The sequence below is a fragment of the Eleutherodactylus coqui genome, chromosome 1 (genome assembly GCF_035609145.1).
Source record: "Eleutherodactylus coqui strain aEleCoq1 chromosome 1, aEleCoq1.hap1, whole genome shotgun sequence".
Classification (NCBI taxonomy): domain Eukaryota; kingdom Metazoa; phylum Chordata; class Amphibia; order Anura; family Eleutherodactylidae; genus Eleutherodactylus; species Eleutherodactylus coqui.
The window spans coordinates 529,848,180-529,866,159 of NC_089837.1; the positions used below are offsets into that span (position 1 = coordinate 529,848,180).

Consider the following 17,980-nt stretch of genomic DNA (forward strand, 5'->3'; position numbering starts at 1 on the left):
TGTTACTGTGCGGGATCGCCATTCGCCATCATAATACTGGGAAAACAAAGCAAAAATATGTATATTAACCGCAACACGACGCCGCGCCGGAAAACCAGCGACAAACTCCACACGATTACATCATAGTTCTCTGTTAAAGAAGTCCTTCCGGAAACTTCCAGAACATTCTATGACAAGTAAATGTTTTCATTTCAGTAATTTGCTAAATCCACATTAATGAGGCTGCAGAAACCTTTATGGAGGATACAAATGATGAAGTGTATGATCCGCGGCGAATGAGCTCGCTGATGTAACGCAATGTCATCTCCAACGAACTACATGTCCCGGCATGCACCAGGACTCCCCGTCACGTCAGCGCACAGCTTATCGGGAAATGTAGTTCCCTCTCCCAGTAGCCCTACCCACCTCGCTGACTTAGCAACTACAACTCCCATGACGCAACGCGGTGGTGATGTCACGCACCGAGAGCCGGCGGTTGGGAAGGTGACAGGAGGTTCCGTTTTGCCGCTGCGTCTAGACGTCCCTGTGTGGTTCCATGTGGAGCCCCCGGGTGTCCGGGCTTGGCATCTCCAGGCTCCTCGCCGCCACTCCGGGGCCTTCACTGCGGGCCGGGAGGGCGAACGGTCAGCGCGCAGCCTCAGGACTGCAGTACCGTCTGGTGAACACTGGAGGGCGCTCCGCGCTCGTCAGTCATCGCTCACTCCTGCAGGAATTGCAGTACCAGACTTCCACCACTGGGGACGGCCAAGGAGAGCATGATGATTGGAGTGGATCCCCGCTGCTCGCTGCCGCCGCCCTGCTGGTGGCCTGTGCTTATAGCAGAGGAGACGGGAATAAAGGTGATGACGTCATACGGGAGGGGATGAGTATTGGGGGGTTGTGTACAGGCATCACTAGCGATGAGGTGGTGGGCGGCGCTGTCAGTCCTTCCAGCCGTCGAGTTTTTGTCATTTTTGCGGCTCCCGAGAAATCGTTTTCTGCATTGTACGGACAAGATGGTTACATCAGCCCTTACAGCCGCCCCCCCCCCCCCACACCCGTGCCCGCCGCGCAGCCAGTCCCACAGCGCCCATCTCATGTACTACGGCGAACATCCGAGCTGAACGCGACAGAAGGTGCGAGGAAACTAACAGCAGGAGCTACTTCCTACGCCGGACCCTGTAAAGCCCCCCTGGACCCCCAGACCCCATGAACGGTCTCCTAGACTCAGTTGGTACCCATAACCCCCTTCGGACCCCCAGACTAGATGCCTCTGGACCCCATAAACTCATTTGGACTCTCAGACCAGATCCCCAGACTCTCAATCATTACGGACCCCCAAACTGGACACACAGACTCAATCTGTACCCAAAAACTCCTTCGGACGTCCAGAACAGACCATGAAATCCTATCCAGACTCATTCAGACCCCATAAACTGATTACGGACCCCCAGACCGGACCACTACTCACCTTCGGACTCCGAGACCCGGCTGTAGACTCAGTTCTCATCAACTCATAACAGAACCCCCACAAAGTAATGGACCCCATAGACTCACTTAGACCCCCACACCGGATCCCTAAACTCTTCCAGGCCCCCGACCGGACATTTACACTCATTATGGACCTCTAGACTCGGCACCCGTAAGCTCCTTCGGACCCCCAGACAGCACCCTTAGACTCTTATCAGTACCCATGAACTCCTTTGGCCCCCGACACCGGATAGACTCGTACAGACCCCACACTTCACCTTTACTCATTGGGACCCCCACGCTGGAACTGTAGACTTAATTGGTACCCATCAACTCCTTCGTGCCCCCCCCAGACTGATTACAGACCCCCCCCCCCCAGACTGATTACAGACCCCCCCAGACTGATTACAGACCCCCCCCCCCAGACTGATTACAGACCCCCCCAGACTGATTACAGACCCCCCCCCCCCAGACTGATTACAGACCCCCCCCCAGACTGATTACAGACCCCCCCCCCCCAGACTGATTACAGACCCCCCCCCAGACTGATTACAGACCCCCCCCCCCAGACTGATTACAGACCCCCCCCCCCAGACTGATTACAGACCCCCCCCCCCCCAGACTGATTACAGACCCCCCCCCCCAGACTGATTACAGACCCCCCCCCCCAGACTGATTACAGACCCCCCCCCCCCAGACTGATTACAGACCCCCCCCCCCCCAGACTGATTACAGACCCCCCCCCCAGACTGATTACAGACCCCCCCCCCCAGACTGATTACAGACCCCCCCCCAGACTGATTACAGACCCCCCCCCCCAGACTGATTACAGACCCCCCCCCCCAGACTGATTACAGACCCCCTGGCCTCATCTGGTCCCAATAAACTCCTTCGGACCCCTAAATGAATTGAGAGTCAGATCCTTGAGTCCCCCAACGGTTCCCCTCCTGACAGCCGACGGATATGTCTGTGTGATCCGGAGAGCAGTGCGGACCCCCGTCGTACAGCAGACCACCAGTCTAGAGCGTCAGTAAACTCCGCTGCTGCCCTGATGTCAGTGTCTGCGACCAGTATATACCGTATACTGTAGGACTGGTTAAGAGCACAAGGAAGCGGAGCGCAGATTATGGGTCCACGGTCTTGGATATGTGACTGCCGGAGCTCCGCCGTCCGCGGTGGCCGGGTGCGGATTGTCACTAGTTCTTGCACATTATAGCGCTGGGTGACCTGCAGGTGGCGCTCTCGTCCTGCACTGAGGATGGTGTCCTTGCTCTGTGATTTAAAGGGGTTGTCCCGCGCCAAAACGTTTTTTTGTTTTTTTTTCAATAGCCCCCCCGTTCGGCGCGAGACAAACCCGATGCAGGGGTTAAAAAAAAAAAACTGGATAGTGCTTACCTGAATCCCCGCGCTCCGGTGACTTCTTACTTACCTGGTGAAGATGGCCGCCGGGATCTTCACCCTCGGTGGACCGCAGGGCTTCTGTACGGTCCATTGCCGATTCCAGCCTCCTGATTGGCTGGAATCGGCACGTGACGGGGCGGAGCTACGAGGAGCCGCTCTCCGGCACGAGCAGCCCCATTGAGAAAAGAAGAAGACCGGACTGCGCAAGCGCGTCTAATTGGGCGATTAGACGCTGAAAATTAGACGGCACCATGGAGACGAGGACGCCAGCAACGGAGCAGGTAAGTGAATAACTTCTGTATGGCTCATAATTAATGCACGATGTACATTACAAAGTGCATTAATATGGCCATACAGAAGTGTATAACCCCACTTGCTGCCGCGGGACAACCCCTTTAACGCTTGTTCACACTCCAGAGTGCGACTTTGGTGGCGGGATTCCCGTGTGACCCGGCGGTCCTGAGAGAAATAACTGCTGCACAATAAATCCAAACCCGGCGGATGTTCACCGCCTGCCGGACCGCCGCTGTACCAACGTGTCAGCCACTTGTTCTCATAAGACTGTTTGCTCTCTGCCTCCAGGTGAGCAGCTGCTAGAGGCGGCGCGGACCGGTGCCCTCAGCGATGTGGACAGGTGAGCGGACAGCAGCGTATATGTATACTCCTGTAGAACAGAAATCCCACCCCTAGAAGAAGTTGTCATTTTGCTGCAAAACTCGGCGCCTATTACGTGTGCGGCCCGCGACACCCCCCCCGCCCCCATAGAGTGTGCGGCCCGTGACCCCCGCCCCCGTAGAGTGTGCGGCCCGTGACCCCCGCCCCCGTAGAGTGTGCGGCCCGTGACCCCCGCCCCCGTAGAGTGCGCGGCCCGTGACCCCCGCCCCCGTAGAGTGCGCGGCCCGTGACCCCCGCCCCCGTAGAGTGCGCGGCCCGTGACCCCCGCCCCCGTAGAGTGCGCGGCCCGTGACCCCCGCCCCCGTAGAGTGCGCGGCCCGTGACCCCCGCCCCCGTAGAGTGCGCGGCCCGTGACCCCCGCCCCCGTAGAGTGCGCGGCCCGTGACCCCCGCCCCCGTAGAGTGCGCGGCCCGTGACCCCCGCCCCCGTAGAGTGCGCGGCCCGTGACCCCCGCCCCCGTAGAGTGCGCGGCCCGTGACCCGCCCCGCCCCCGTAGAGTGCGCGGCCCGTGACCCGCCCCGCCCCCGTAGAGTGCGCGGCCCGTGACCCCCGCCCCCGTAGAGTGCGCGGCCCGTGACCCGCCCCGCCCCCGTAGAGTGCGCGGCCCGTGACCCGCCCCCGCCCCCGCAGAGTGCGCGGCCCGTGACCCCCCCCCCTTCCCCCCCGCCCCCAACCCACCCTCGCCCCCGTTATGTGTACGGCCTGGGCCCCGCTTCCGTTACGTGTACGGCCTCTGACCCCCGCCGTCGCCCCCGTTACGTGTACGGCCTCTGACCCCCGCCGTCGCCCCCGTCACGTGTACGGCCTCTGACCCCCGCCGTCGCCCCCGTTACGTGTACGGCCTCTGACCCCCGCCGTCGCCTCCGTTTGCAGTGATGAACGATGAAACTCGATGCTGCGGAGGGGATCCGGGTGTCTTCAGCGATGGGTCCAGGCTTAGTTTGGCCCACCGTATCACATCTTGTACCCAAGCTAGCGGCTCTGTACACATATCTCCCGGGGGGGATGATACTATTAGTGTATGCTCAGTGATGTCACTTGGACCGGTCAGTTGTGACGTCCAGCATAGTTTGTGGTTACCAAGCTGGCAGATTCCTTCTTGATGATGGTTTCCACTTGGCAACATTTGTTCCTATGTTGCACAAGGATTAATGGAAGCCGCAGCGTGCTGCCAGCAGGGGGCGCAGCACTAATGGCGGATGTCTTCTCCCTCCAGGTTACTGCAGGATAAGGTGGACCCCAACAGCAGACACAAGCTGGGCTGGACGGCGCTCATGGTGGCCGCCATGGGGAGGAACCGCAGGTATGTGTGATGGCAGCTGCCAGTGATGTGCCCGAGGGCAGTAAGTCTGCTCCACCTGCGAACTAGAACCCCCAAGGTCTTGTATTTCACAGGTAGGAGGAGGAGTTAGCTGATGTCACGGCTGAACTACACGTGGGGGACACGAAAAACTGCAAGCGACTGCGTTGGAGGAGGAGGCGGCGCCCCGGAGGGCCTGCGGCAGGGGCGGGCGCACGGAGGGCCTGCGGCAGGGGCGGGCGCACGGAGGGCCTGCGGCAGGGGCGGGGGCGCACGGAGGGCCGGCGGCGGGGCGCACGGAGGGCCGGCGCCCCGGGGGCAGGCGCACGGAGGGTCCGGGGGCAGGGGCGGGCGCACGGTGGTCCGGAGCAGGGGGGGCCACACACACTGCCTGCTCTGAAAGTAGGGAATCGGGCCACACAGAGGACCCATGCCACAGGTGGGGGTGGGGCGCGGAGCGGCAGGGGACTTAGTGCGATTTATTATTTATTATCACATGGCGTGGATATTGCGCTCTCCGCGGTCATCTCTACGTGCCGGGCTGCGGTTCGCGCTCCAGGCTGGCTTCTAGCATTGATGCACATGGCCTCGCGGTTCCGGTTCGGCGCACATGTGGTTGTCGTCCTCTTTGAGCGGCGCTGTACGTTTCCCCCTCGCCTCCATGTTGCCCGGTTCCCAGGGCGATCATCCCTCTCTCTCCAGATCCAATGAGCCGTCTGAAAAGAACCCCCTTTGGCGCCCATTGACGCTCCGCACCGCCACTTTTGATGTTGCAAGTTCATAAGTAACCAAAAGCCCGTAAATGAGTTGGGCCAACACAGGATTAGGGCCGGGGACAATGGCTGGATATCCGCTCTCGAGCGGCACGACCCGTGCGGCGAGTTCGTGTGTGGCGCCGCTTTTTGACATGATTCCATGACAAACTCAATGCCAGGAGGAGGCCTTCAAGGGCGTCTCATAAGAGGCTTTCCCGCTCCGTGTTTGTCTTGCTTTCATGTCTTCGTGCTCATCCTGTTACTGAGCGCGGAGCACAATGGCTGCCGGAGACCCCGAGGGGCGAGGACAATGGCGGCCGCAGCCCCCGACACTGTTGACTCTTCCAGGTGACCGCCGGAGCGGAACGCAAGTGGAAGCTGAGTGTAAACTTCACCGCTGCCGAGTGCCGCCTCTGATCTCTGCCGGGGAGGGTCAGCAGTCCCCCTGGGGGTCACATGGCAAGAAAGGGGGAAATGGTCTGTAAGATGAAAAGTGAAGAGAAAGTTTGTGCCCCCCAACCTGCGAGTCACACTGCTTGCGCCAATTCTGACCCTCCCAACACGATGCAGCCGGAGCAGTCGGCCTTCGGCAGCGGTCATCACGTTAGTCTGTCGCTCGTCGTCTTACAGTCCGTTGCCAGATTATCAGATGATGAATAAAGGGGGACATGACTGTTGCGCCAAAGGTCATTGTCCGCAGCCGGACCCTCCTGGGCTCATTTTTGGCGCTCCTGGCTGCGGTAATTAGAGGGTGGGCGGCCCTGAGGTCACGCCCGGCTGTCCCTCTGTAGAGACCTTGGTTGAGTGGTCCCAGCTGCCCGCCGCCGGCTCCGTGAGGTGCTCAGACCGCGCCACACGTGCGGCCCTCATCTCTATCGACCGCGCCGAGCACGAAGGTAGAGGGAGATCAATAGTGCACAGGATGTACGTCCCCCCCCCCCCCACCACCACCACCGGGGGGCGTTATTATCTACCTCCGAGCCTCTGTGAGTAAAGGCGACACTCCAGATTACCGGACCCTCAGCGTCCCACGATACAGACAGACCCACGCGACTGCCGGACGTCCAGCACTACTCCAACTACTGCGTACTAAGCGTAAACCGCACCGCGTCTTCGGCTCCAGTCACATCCAGAGCTGCAGAAACTACTCTGCTGTTATGTCTTATGCTTCAGTCACTTCCACAATTGCAGTAACAGTTCTACATTTACATCATGCCCTATACTCCAGTCACATCCAAGGCTGCAGCCACAGTTCTGCTACTACATTGGCTTATACTCCAGTCACATCCAAGGCTGCAGCCACAGTTCTGCTACTACATTGGCTTATACTCCAGTCACATCCAAGGCTGCAGCCACAGTTCTGCTACTACATTGGCTTATACTCCAGTCACATCCAAGGCTGCAGCCACAGTTCTGCTACTACATTGGCTTATACTCCAGTCACATCCAAGGCTGCAGCCACAGTTCTGCTACTACATCGGCTTATACTCCAGTCACATCCAAGGCTGCAGCCACAGTTCTGCTACTACATCGGCTTATACTCTAGTCACATTCAGAGCTGCAGACACAGTAGATCATGATATAGGCCAGCTTCACAGGAGTGTAAGCGTATTTGCGTGCGCCTGACGGCTGTTCTTTTGCGCGCTCTGCCGCGTGTTCTGCGGTACGTGTAATCGATGCGCTCTATCCTCTCCGTATTACACATGCAGTTTTGGCTCCTCGCCCCTCACACTTCTCTCTTCTCACAGCGTTGTCCAGTCGTTGCTGCGCGCCGGGGCCGACCCGAACCTGGGGGACGACTTCTCCAACGTCTACGAGGTGGCGAAGGAGAAGAGTCTGCACTCGCTGGAAGGTAAGAGACCGCCTGCTTACGACTTACAGGGGAACGCCACCGGGTCACATCCAGTGTTATACTCTAGTCACAGCCAGAGCTGCAGGCATAACGGCTGTCCAGAAGTCCCTTCAGTTTATCCAATTACCCATAATGCACTGCTCTCTAACCAATGTAGACTGAACCAGCAGGGTCTGTAATGTGGTGTGACATCTAATGCCACATCATAGCTTCTCCTCCAGTCACATCCAGAGCTGCAGAATCTTGTACTTCTTACACTACATAATATTTATCCTCCAGTCACATCCAGAGCAGCAATATTGTACTTCTCAATATATCATATCTTTTACTGCAGTTACATCCACAGCTGCATAATCTTGTACCACATTATAGTTTATCCTCCAGTCACATCCAGAGCTGCGGAATCTTGTACTTATCTCAGCCTCCATCGTATCTTATACTCCATTCACTCCCAAAGCTGCATTTACAATTTTGGCTTCCTGACAGTGGCGATCAGTACATTGTGGGTGGAGGTAGTAGTCATGCTTCACTTCCATTAACTCCCAGCACTCCTCAGGATGTTTAAACCTGTTAAAGATGACTAACAAGTCAATAGGAGGCCCGCCAAACATGAGGGGTAAGAGGGGGTAAGGGCTCCAGAAACCCCAAAAAGATAGTAGTCACACAGCTAGAGCTCGGCGCCTGCTGGGCGGATACATCACAGTTGTGAATGCAGCTCTGGATGTGACTGGAGTAGAGCATATGATAGTTATTTGCTGGTATATGTAGATATGATATGTGACCCTTACGGACCGGGCACGGTCGCTTCCTGCAGGCTTCCCGTAACGCGCCCTGTAGCCTGGCCTACAGCGTGTCGCTGACGAATGGCGCAGGCCGCGCTGAGGTTCGTCTTGCTGGAAGAGGCCGTATCCTGTTGGGACGCAGATACGGCGCACGTTTTTACACTTGTTGACGCGGCGTCCCAGGCAGCGGTCGGATGTGCTGCCGTTTAATATGCCTTCTCCTCTCTGTAAATAACCGTCCCCGGCCGATTATTATGCAGATGCGCCCCCGCCGCTGCTTTATGGCTGCTTATATTACTGCTGAATAATCTGATATTTGTCAGCGGCGCGGAGTGTAACGTCTCCATCAGCAGCCGCCAGCGATCCGTCACCGCCGCCCCGAGCTGCACAAACACACGCTAACCAGGTTTACCGTGTCATAAAATGACCGCAGAGCAACCGCCTCCTCCACCGCCACTCACATGTTCAGGGAACCGCAGGAAGAAGCCGCGCCGTGATGTCACCGCAACACAACCTGCTGGCCTTAAAGGGCCAGTAACCGGGCATCGTAGTACACTACAGCAGCGCTATATAAGAGGAGCGGCTGATATCAGTCCCATCTTATTACAGTACAGCAGCGTTATATAAGAGGAGCAGCTGATATCAGTCCCATCTTATTACAGTACAGCAGCGTTATATAAGAAGAGCGGCTGATATCAGCCCCATCTTATTACAGTACAGCAGCGTTACATAAGAGGAGCGGCTGATATCAGTCCCATCTTATTACAGTACAGCAGCGTTATTTAAGAGGAGCAGATGATATTGCGGGGGGAGGGGGAGGAGCATGGAGGTCTCTGTGCTACACTTGGCCTCTCTTCTGCTTGTGGTGGCTGATAACAGGAAGCAATAGCTGTATTCCAAACACAAAGGAGCTTTCCAGTTCATAGTCTCACAAAACTTGGTATTCATACTTTAGACTCCTAAGGAGTCCTTCCTTCCTCTGTGGAGTCCGATGGGCGGGGTCACACAGACACATGGGCTGCTTTGGTTCTTCTGATTGGCTGAAAGGCCACACACAGTGGAGGACAAATACCTCACTGATGATCCCGTCCGTGAATATTCTTGCACCCGCTAATAGTTTTCACGATGTCCCTCCGCCCCTTTAATCCAATCGTCCATCTACGGCCCCCGGGGAGCCGGTGAAGAACGCCCCCCTCCCCCACCCTGCGTGCTGGGAATCCCCTGTAATGAGACATCTCGTCTCTTAATTGTCAGCTCTTGCGCCGGACTCTGCGGCACCTTCTGGTGTCCCTGGGTGACCGCCCCTCCCCCGCCCGCCGCCGCCGCCATCCGTACACATATTTGTATTTCATAAAAGCAGCTAAACTGCGGCATCACCAGAAATATATTAGACATTTGCGCGGCCGGCAGCGAGCTGAGATCTTGCAGGCGTCCCGGTGATGGATGTGCGGCGCGGCTCCCCCTGACGCTTTATCGAGTTTGCCATCATAACGCCGCGCTCCGGTATTTCTTACAGATGATGACTGAGCTGTCACGGCGGCGGGCGGGGGAGGGGAGCAGACGCCCGGTAATCAGAAGCCTCTAATCTCTTTAGCGCTCTCCTGCCTAGTATCTCAGATTCATCTTCCCTGACACGCCGCTCATCCGCACCAGGGGCCCCTTAACCCTTCGTGGGGACGCACCCTGCACCGCGCATCTCTTTACAAAGCACGCTTCGCTCGTTTCCGTTGATGGTTTCCGGCGTTTCATCATCCTCTCCCGTTAATTACGGTCGCCGCATTCTGCGTGTATGGCCCTTTAAGGCTCTGACGGATTTTTCCCGACGCAAATTTGAATGGAAATCCGTGCTCCACAATTCGCACTTGGATGTAAGCGCCATTCAGTGGGGCTGCGCCATACGCGCTAAACCGGACGTGGATTAACTCTGTTCGCACGGCGGAATCGGCGACAAATCCGCATCCTGTTACCTTCAGTGGGAATCCGTGCCGCAGTCCGTATGGCGCAGATGAGTGACGCGACAAAGCGGTTTGCGCAGAGTTGCCCATTGAGCAGCGGCCAATGTTTGCATAACCGCGACAGGAAAACCGCGGCGATTTCTGCTGCAGCTTTTAGAGGCAGAATCCACGCGGAAAATGTGCATCGGCTCCTTCTTTGCGTTCCTTGCGGAGCCGCGGCACGTGTTCGCACGGCGGGATTCACTGCGCAATTTCAACGTCAGGATCCGCTTCGTGTCACGTTTTTGCCATGAAAACTCGCAGAGATACGATTTTGCGCCTCAGAATTCCACACGCAGATTTTGCGCACAGACTGGACCAATCCCGCTCGCCGATCTGCGGCTGAAAGCCGCGCTTTTTGAAGTTTTCTTCTGTAGTAGAATTTGTACAGGAAATCCTGTGGTGAATTTCGCGGCAGAACGTCCCGCAGGTCCGACGCGTCCGAAAAAAATCCACGCCAAAATCCGCCCATATGAGCCGCCCAGTTTTTGCCTTTGAACCGTTGCGAGTCCGCGCCGGGAACCGCGTCACAAAAGCTGCTGATTTGCGCGTGGATCTTGCTTGTCTTGGAGTTTACACGGAACGTTCCGTAGTGGATTCCGCGGCGCGGACGTATTCCACCGGTCGGTTCGCACGGCAGATTTGACACGTATTTTGATTAAAGCGCGCCGAGCCAAGGTCACGGATTCCCATTACAAATCAGCGGGACGCGTGTTCGTAAGCGTGTTATGATGCGGAGAATGCGCCAAAATACACTGTGTGAGCGCCCCCGTGAACGCCGCACTGTCGGTGGTGCCGGTCACCATTCCAATGGTTGGGACACTCTTGGATGTGAAATCCGCTGTGCGAGGAGGACCTCCGGCCCGGCGTGCACCGCGCAATTTGCGCCATTTCCGTGATTACTCCCAAGAAGTCTACCGATCGTTTGAATGGAAGTCCGTGCTGAGATCAAGATGGCGCTGATTTTTTTTCTGCGCCCTTCCGCAGACGTGGCGCTGATTGATGCATTTCGCTCATGTGACTTGGCGCCATCGGAAGGGGTAGATTCGCCACAACTACATGTGCAAACCTGCGACAGAATTCTACCTCTCCGCCTCCCGCGGATTATGAGGCGAATCCTCGTCGGCTGTCGCCATCGGTACGCAGCCCAAGGCTGATCTCAGAATATACGTGTTGTGCGCCGCTCTGTGGCAGGTGGTCATCATCGATCCGGTCCTGCGGCGGCCATTCTGCACCAGGGAGGTGTGACTACTGCTGATCGCCCGTCCGTGTAACCGGATGATATCAGAGAGCGCCCCCCTGGGGGCTGCATCTGTCCTGCCTGACCAGAGACACACCACACCTGCCACCGGTCTGGTCTCTTGCTCTCTGTTATCAGCCACATGGGATGGATATGATCAGACTTTGATTAACAGGACAGACAACGTTCTGGTGAATGTTTTAGTGCTGTCCATCCTGCTGCTGCAGCGCCACCTAGGCAGTAAGTTACATGAAGGATAGAATGAGTCCAGTTTAGGATAGAATGAGGCCAATGCGCCAATTAAAGCACGCGTGTCGCACCTGGTTTGTTACGTGTTGCAGACTGGTTTTTCACCTCATTAGACAAGGGGGCGTGGCTAAGCAGGGTCCTATGTAATAAATGGGTTAATGTGGGTGTCTGCACACATTCTGCGCCCCGTTTTTTTATAGCGTTTTTCTGCAGTTCCAGAGGAAGTGAATTTGCGCGTTTCTTCTCACTGCGGTTTCTACACACAGATGTGTCCCATGAAATGGAGCTAAAATGGCGCCCGGGGTTCTCGCTCCGCACACGAGCGTTGGCCGCAGATTTCCGTGTGGATCACGCTTAGTTCCCTGAGATCAGCGGTGCGGTTCTTGGATTTGACGTTACGTATCCGCGCTATCGAGTGGTGATCCGCCGTCATATACGGCGCATGTTCTTTCCACAAGCAATCTGCTGTTCCTGCGCGGCGGAGCGGCCGGTCGCTGCTTGATGTGGAAGCCGCCATGAGTGATGCAGATCCGCCGCCTTTGTGCGCCATTGTGTCACTGTTTTCGTTCCCTCCGCTGTGTGAAGACGGCCGCAGTGATGGCGCTGATGACCTCTGACCTCTCTCTCTTCTCCTTGCAGTTCTCGTCACCCGGGAGGACGACTTCAGTAACCGGCTGAATAACCGCGCCAGTTTCCGCGGCTGTACGGCGCTGCACTACGCCGTCCTGATGGATGACTACGGGACGGTCCAAGCCTTACTGGAGGGCGGTGAGTCGTAGATGTGTGCCGCCGCCATCGTGCCAGGCCCCCCCCCCCACTGTCTGCCCTTCAGGTGCCGCTTGGCTGAGCTCTACCTATTGTCCTCCGCTTCCTCTCCACCTGCCTGTTTTGCCCTGGGGGCGCCGTTGTCATCTGCAGGGGTATCGAGCCATTAGCCGGCCACTTAACCAGGCGGCCGGACTGAGGAGCCGCGGGGGTCATTCTCACTTACTTGACCTTTGATGGACTTGGTGTGACCGGGCGCAGCAGCCCATTAACCCAGTCAGCGCCAGGCTGCAGCAAGTGGTCGCGTCGCCCGCTCGTCTGTATGGGTGCGGCGATGCGTGCGAAGAGTTAATACGGGCGGCGGAGGGGTAAGAGCTGTAGGGGGACAGATGTCCGCCCGGGGCTGTTTACCCGTCATCTCCTCCATGTCACCTGCAACCGGACACGGGGCCCCCAGGTGTCTAGACTACAGATGGCGCGGGGGCAGCGGATGCCAGGGCATGCGGCAAGCCCTGTAACAGATGCTGGGGGTTATCCTCTAATGGCAGCCATTGCAGCTTTCCATAGACGCCGATGGCCAGAGTCCTATGATCTGCTTGTCTTTATGTCAGTCTTTACTGTAGTTCTGGCATTCTCTTCATGGACCCGGTTTGTATGGGAAGTGGCACAAGTCTGTATATTTGCCCATCCTGCGCCCTCCGCACTCCATTCCTCTCCGCGGTCTTACAGCAATATAAGGGGGACTATTCACTGCAGTTCCTATAAAGTGTACATCAGGGGCCGGCAGCTCCGGACATGTAACGTATAGCAGCCGGTATCACAGGACTCCTGGGGTCCGGCATCACCGCTGCCTGTGCGAAGTCTGAGCCTCCGCCTGCTCACATTCACTGCCAGTAAGCAGAGGTCTTAAACTGCGAGGAATTATTACCTCAGCAGTATAATATATAACAACCAATCACAGCACAGCTTTCATGTTACCTCAGTATAATATATAACAACCAATCACAGCGCAGCTTTCATGCAACCTCAGCAGTATAATATATAACAACGAATCACAGAGCAGCTTTCATGTTACCTCAGCAGTATAATATTTAACAACCAATCACAGCACAGCTTTCATGTTACCTCAGTATAATATATAACAACCAATCACAGCGCAGCTTTCATGTTACCTCAGTATAATATATAACAACCAATCACAGCACAGCTTTCATGTTACCTCAGCGGTATAATATATAACAACCAATCACAGCGCAGCTTTCATGTTACCTCAGTATAATATATAACAACTAATCACAGCGCAGCTTTCATGTTACCTCAGTATAATATATAACAACCAATCACAGCGCAGCTTTCATGTTACCTCAGTATAATATATAACAACCAATCACAGCGCAGCTTTCATGTTACCTCAGTATAATATATAACAACTAATCACAGCGCAGCTTTCATGTTACCTCAGTATAATATATAACAACCAATCACAGCGCAGCTTTCATGTTACCTCAGTATAATATATAACAACCAATCACAGCACAGCTTTCATGTTACCTCAGTATAATATATAACAACTAATCACAGCGCAGCTTTCATGTTACCTCAGTATAATATATAACAACCAATCACAGCGCAGCTTTCATGTTACCTCAGTATAATATATAACAACCAATCACAGCGCAGCTTTCATGTTACCTCAGTATAATATATAACAACTAATCACAGCACAGCTTTCATGTTACCTCAGTATAATATATAACAACCAATCACAGCGCAGCTTTCATGTTACCTCAGTATAATATATAACAACCAATCACAGCACAGCTTTCATGTTACCTCAGTATAATATATAACAACCAATCACAGCGCAGCTTTCATGTTACCTCAGTATAATATATAACAACCAATCACAGCACAGCTTTCATGTTACCTCAGCAGTATAATATATAACAACCAATCACAGCACAGCTTTCATGTTACCTCAGCAGTATAATATATAACAACCAATCACAGCACAGCTTTCATGTTACCTCAGCAGTATAATATATAACAACCAATCACAGCACAGCTTTCATGTTACCTCAGCAGTATAATATATAACAACCAATCACAGCACAGCTTTCATGTTACCTCAGCAGTATAATATATAGCAACCAATCACAGCACAGCTTTCATGTTACCTCAGCGGTATAATATATAACAACCAATCACAGCGCAGCTTTCATGTTACCTCAGCAGTATAATATATAGCAACCAATCACAGCGCAGCTTTCGTTTTACCTCAGCAGTATAATATATAACAACCAATCACAGCGCAGCTTTCATGTTACCTCAGCAGTATAATATATAACAACCAATCACAGCGCAGCTTTCATGTTACCTCAGCAGTATAATATATAACAACCAATCACAGCGCAGCTTTCATGTTACCTCAGCAGTATAATATATAACAACAAATCACAGCGCAGCTTTCATGTTACCTCAGTATAATATATAACAACCAATCACAGCGCAGCTTTCATGTTACCTCAGTATAATATATAACAACCAATCACAGCGCAGCTTTCATGTTACCTCAGTATAATATATAACAACCAATCACAGCACAGCTTTCATGTTACCTCAGCGGTATAATATATAACAACCAATCACAGCGCAGCTTTCATGTTACCTCAGTATAATATATAACAACCAATCACAGCACAGCTTTCATGTTACCTCAGCGGTATAATATATACCAACCAATCACAGCGCAGCTTTCGTTTTACCTTAGCAGTATAATATATAACAACCAATCACAGCGCAGCTTTCATGTTACCTCAGTATAATATATAGCAACCAATCACAGCACAGCTTTCATGTTACCTCTGCGGTATAATATATAACAACCAATCACAGCGCAGCTTTCATGTAACCTCACTATAATATATAACAACCAATCACTGCACAGCTTTCATGTTACCTCAGCGGTATAATATATACCAACCAATCACAGCGCAGCTTTCGTTTTACCTTAGCAGTATAATATATAACAACCAATCACAGCGCAGCTTTCATGTTACCTCAGTATAATATATAGCAACCAATCACAGCACAGCTTTCATGTTACCTCTGCGGTATAATGTATAACAACCAATCACAGCACAGCTTTCATCTTACCTCAGTAATTTAAGACATGAAAGCTGAATTCTGATTGGTTGTTAGGGGCCACACACCGCCCCTTAGAGAGAAACTGCTCTTGTCGCCCCTAGCAACTAATTCCTGAGGTAAAATGAGAGCTGCGCTGTGATTGGTTGCTAGGGGCGATATGAACACGTTTCTGTGAGGCCCAGAGTCTGTTGCGTTGTGGTAAATTCACCATTTATTATGTTCCCCAGATGTCGCCATGTCTCCAGTGATGTGAGGCGGGTGGTGTGAACGCTCGTCCTCCGGGCAGCATGGCGCCCTCTCATGGCTGCCGGTATCTGTACGTTCTGGCGTCCCTCCTGAGGGGGTTAATGCCCTGACCACATGATGGTGTCACGCCGCGGCGCTGCTTGTTTTAGTCATCGCAGCCGCCTTTTATGGCTCCCTAGAAAGAATTAATGTGGTGTTTATAACCGTTGCCCCCTCGAGTTCACAGCGGGGGACGACGGCGAGCGTCAGGCCAGGGGGCCTCTATCACAGTGGATCAGCATGCTGGGAGTTGTAGTACTTGTAGGGTGTCCCCTTGGGTTCCCATCCGTTGCAGTTATCTGTGCCGCCCCCTACGGGTGCAGTAGTGACCAGTGTCTCCCGGCTGGTCCTACAGGCCCACGAGCCCCCGGAGCTGGATGCCCAGGGTCATGGTCTGGATCGCTCGTGTCTCGCTGTTATGTGAATTTAAGCATGGCGGCCATTAACCCCTTAGCGACCTGCCACAAGAACGCTACAATGAGGGGACTTTCATCTGCACTTTTCCACAGCCATCCCCTTGTTGTTCCCCGGGGGGGGGGGGGGGGGTGTAGGTTGGTAACATTTTGGCTTTTTTTGCAGAGCGGAGAAAAAAGCCTCCATTTTGCCATGATTTTATCTGTACTTTTTACAGCGTTGATGGTGCCGCCCGGTGACCCTGCGGCCGCGCCATCGCCAAATGCTAGATATGGAATAGTTAATGGTGCCGCCCGGTGACCCTGCGGCCGCGCCACCGCCAAATGTTACATATGGAATAGTTAATGGTGCCGCCAGGTGACCCTGCGGCCGCGCCACCGCCAAATGTTAGATATGGAATAGTTAATCGTGCCGCCCGGTGACCCTGCGGCCACGCCATCGCCAAATGTTAGATATGGAATAGTTAATCGTGCCGCCCGGTGACCCTGCGGCCGTGCCACCGCCAAATGTTAGATATGGAATAGTTAATGGTGCCGCCAGGTGACCCTGCGGCCGCGCCACCGTCAAATGTTAGATATAGAATAGTTAATGGTGCCGCCCGTTGACCCTGCGGGCCGCGCCACCGCCAAATGTTAGATATGGAATAGTTAATGGAGCCACCCGGTGACCCTGCGGCCGCGCCACTGCCAAATGTTAGATATGGAATAGTTAATGGTGCCATCCGGTGACCCTGTGGCCGCGCCACTGCCAAATGTTAGATATGGAATAGTTAATGGTGCCATCCGGTGACCCTGTGGCCGCGCCACTGCCAAATGTTAGATATGGAATAGTTAATGGTGCCGCCCGGTGACCCTGTGGCCGCGCCACTGCCAAATGTTAGATATGGAATAGTTAATGGTGCCGCCCGGTGACCCTGCGGCCGCGCCACCGCCAAATGTTAGATATGGAATAGTTAATGGAGCCACCCGGTGACCCTGTGGCCGCACCACTGCCAAATGTTAGATATGGAATAGTTAATGGAGCCACCCGGTGACCCTGTGGCCGCGCCACCGCCAAATGTTAGATATGGAATAGTTAATGGTGCCGCCCGGTGACCCTGTGGCCGCGCCACCGCCAAATGTTAGATATGGAATAGTTAATGGTGCCGCCCGGTGACCCTGCGGGCCGCGCCATCGCCAAATGTTAGATATGGAATAGTTAATGGTGCCGCCCGGTGACCCTGCGGCTGCGCCACTGCCAAATGTTAGATATGGAATAGTTAATGGTGCCGCCCGGTGACCCTGCGGCCGCGCCACCGCCAAATGTTAGATATGGAATAGTTAATGGTGCCACCCGGTGACCCTGCGGCCACGCCACCGCCAAATCTTAGATATGGAATAGTTAATGGTGCCATCCGGTGACCCTGTGGCCGCGCCACTGCCAAATGTTAGATATGGAATAGTTAATGGTGCCGCCCGGTGACCCTGCGGCCGCGCCACCGCCAAATGTTAGATATGGAATAGTTAATGGTGCCGCCCGGTGACCCTGCGGCCGCGCCACTGCCAAATATTATATATGGAATAGTTAATGGTGCCGTCCGGTGACCCTGCGGGCCGCGCCACCGCCAAATGTTAGATATGGAATAGTTAATGGTGCCGTCCGGTCACCGTGCGGGCCGCGCCAAATGTTAGAT

At 54.5% G+C, this 17,980-nt stretch overlaps 1 protein-coding gene across 1 annotated transcript in view; it reads left to right on the forward strand.

The window, feature by feature from the left end:
- Positions 1–442: 442 nt before the first annotated feature.
- Positions 443–17,980, forward strand: part of CLPB (ClpB family mitochondrial disaggregase) — a 57,665-nt gene continuing 40,127 nt past the window's right edge. The window contains exons 1-5 of the mRNA XM_066588390.1: positions 443–839; positions 3,433–3,484; positions 4,742–4,828; positions 7,329–7,432; positions 12,337–12,465. Coding sequence (XP_066444487.1) covers positions 536–839; positions 3,433–3,484; positions 4,742–4,828; positions 7,329–7,432; positions 12,337–12,465 — 676 coding nt within the window. The 5' untranslated portion in view covers positions 443–535. The remainder of the gene's footprint in view (positions 840–3,432; positions 3,485–4,741; positions 4,829–7,328; positions 7,433–12,336; positions 12,466–17,980) is intronic.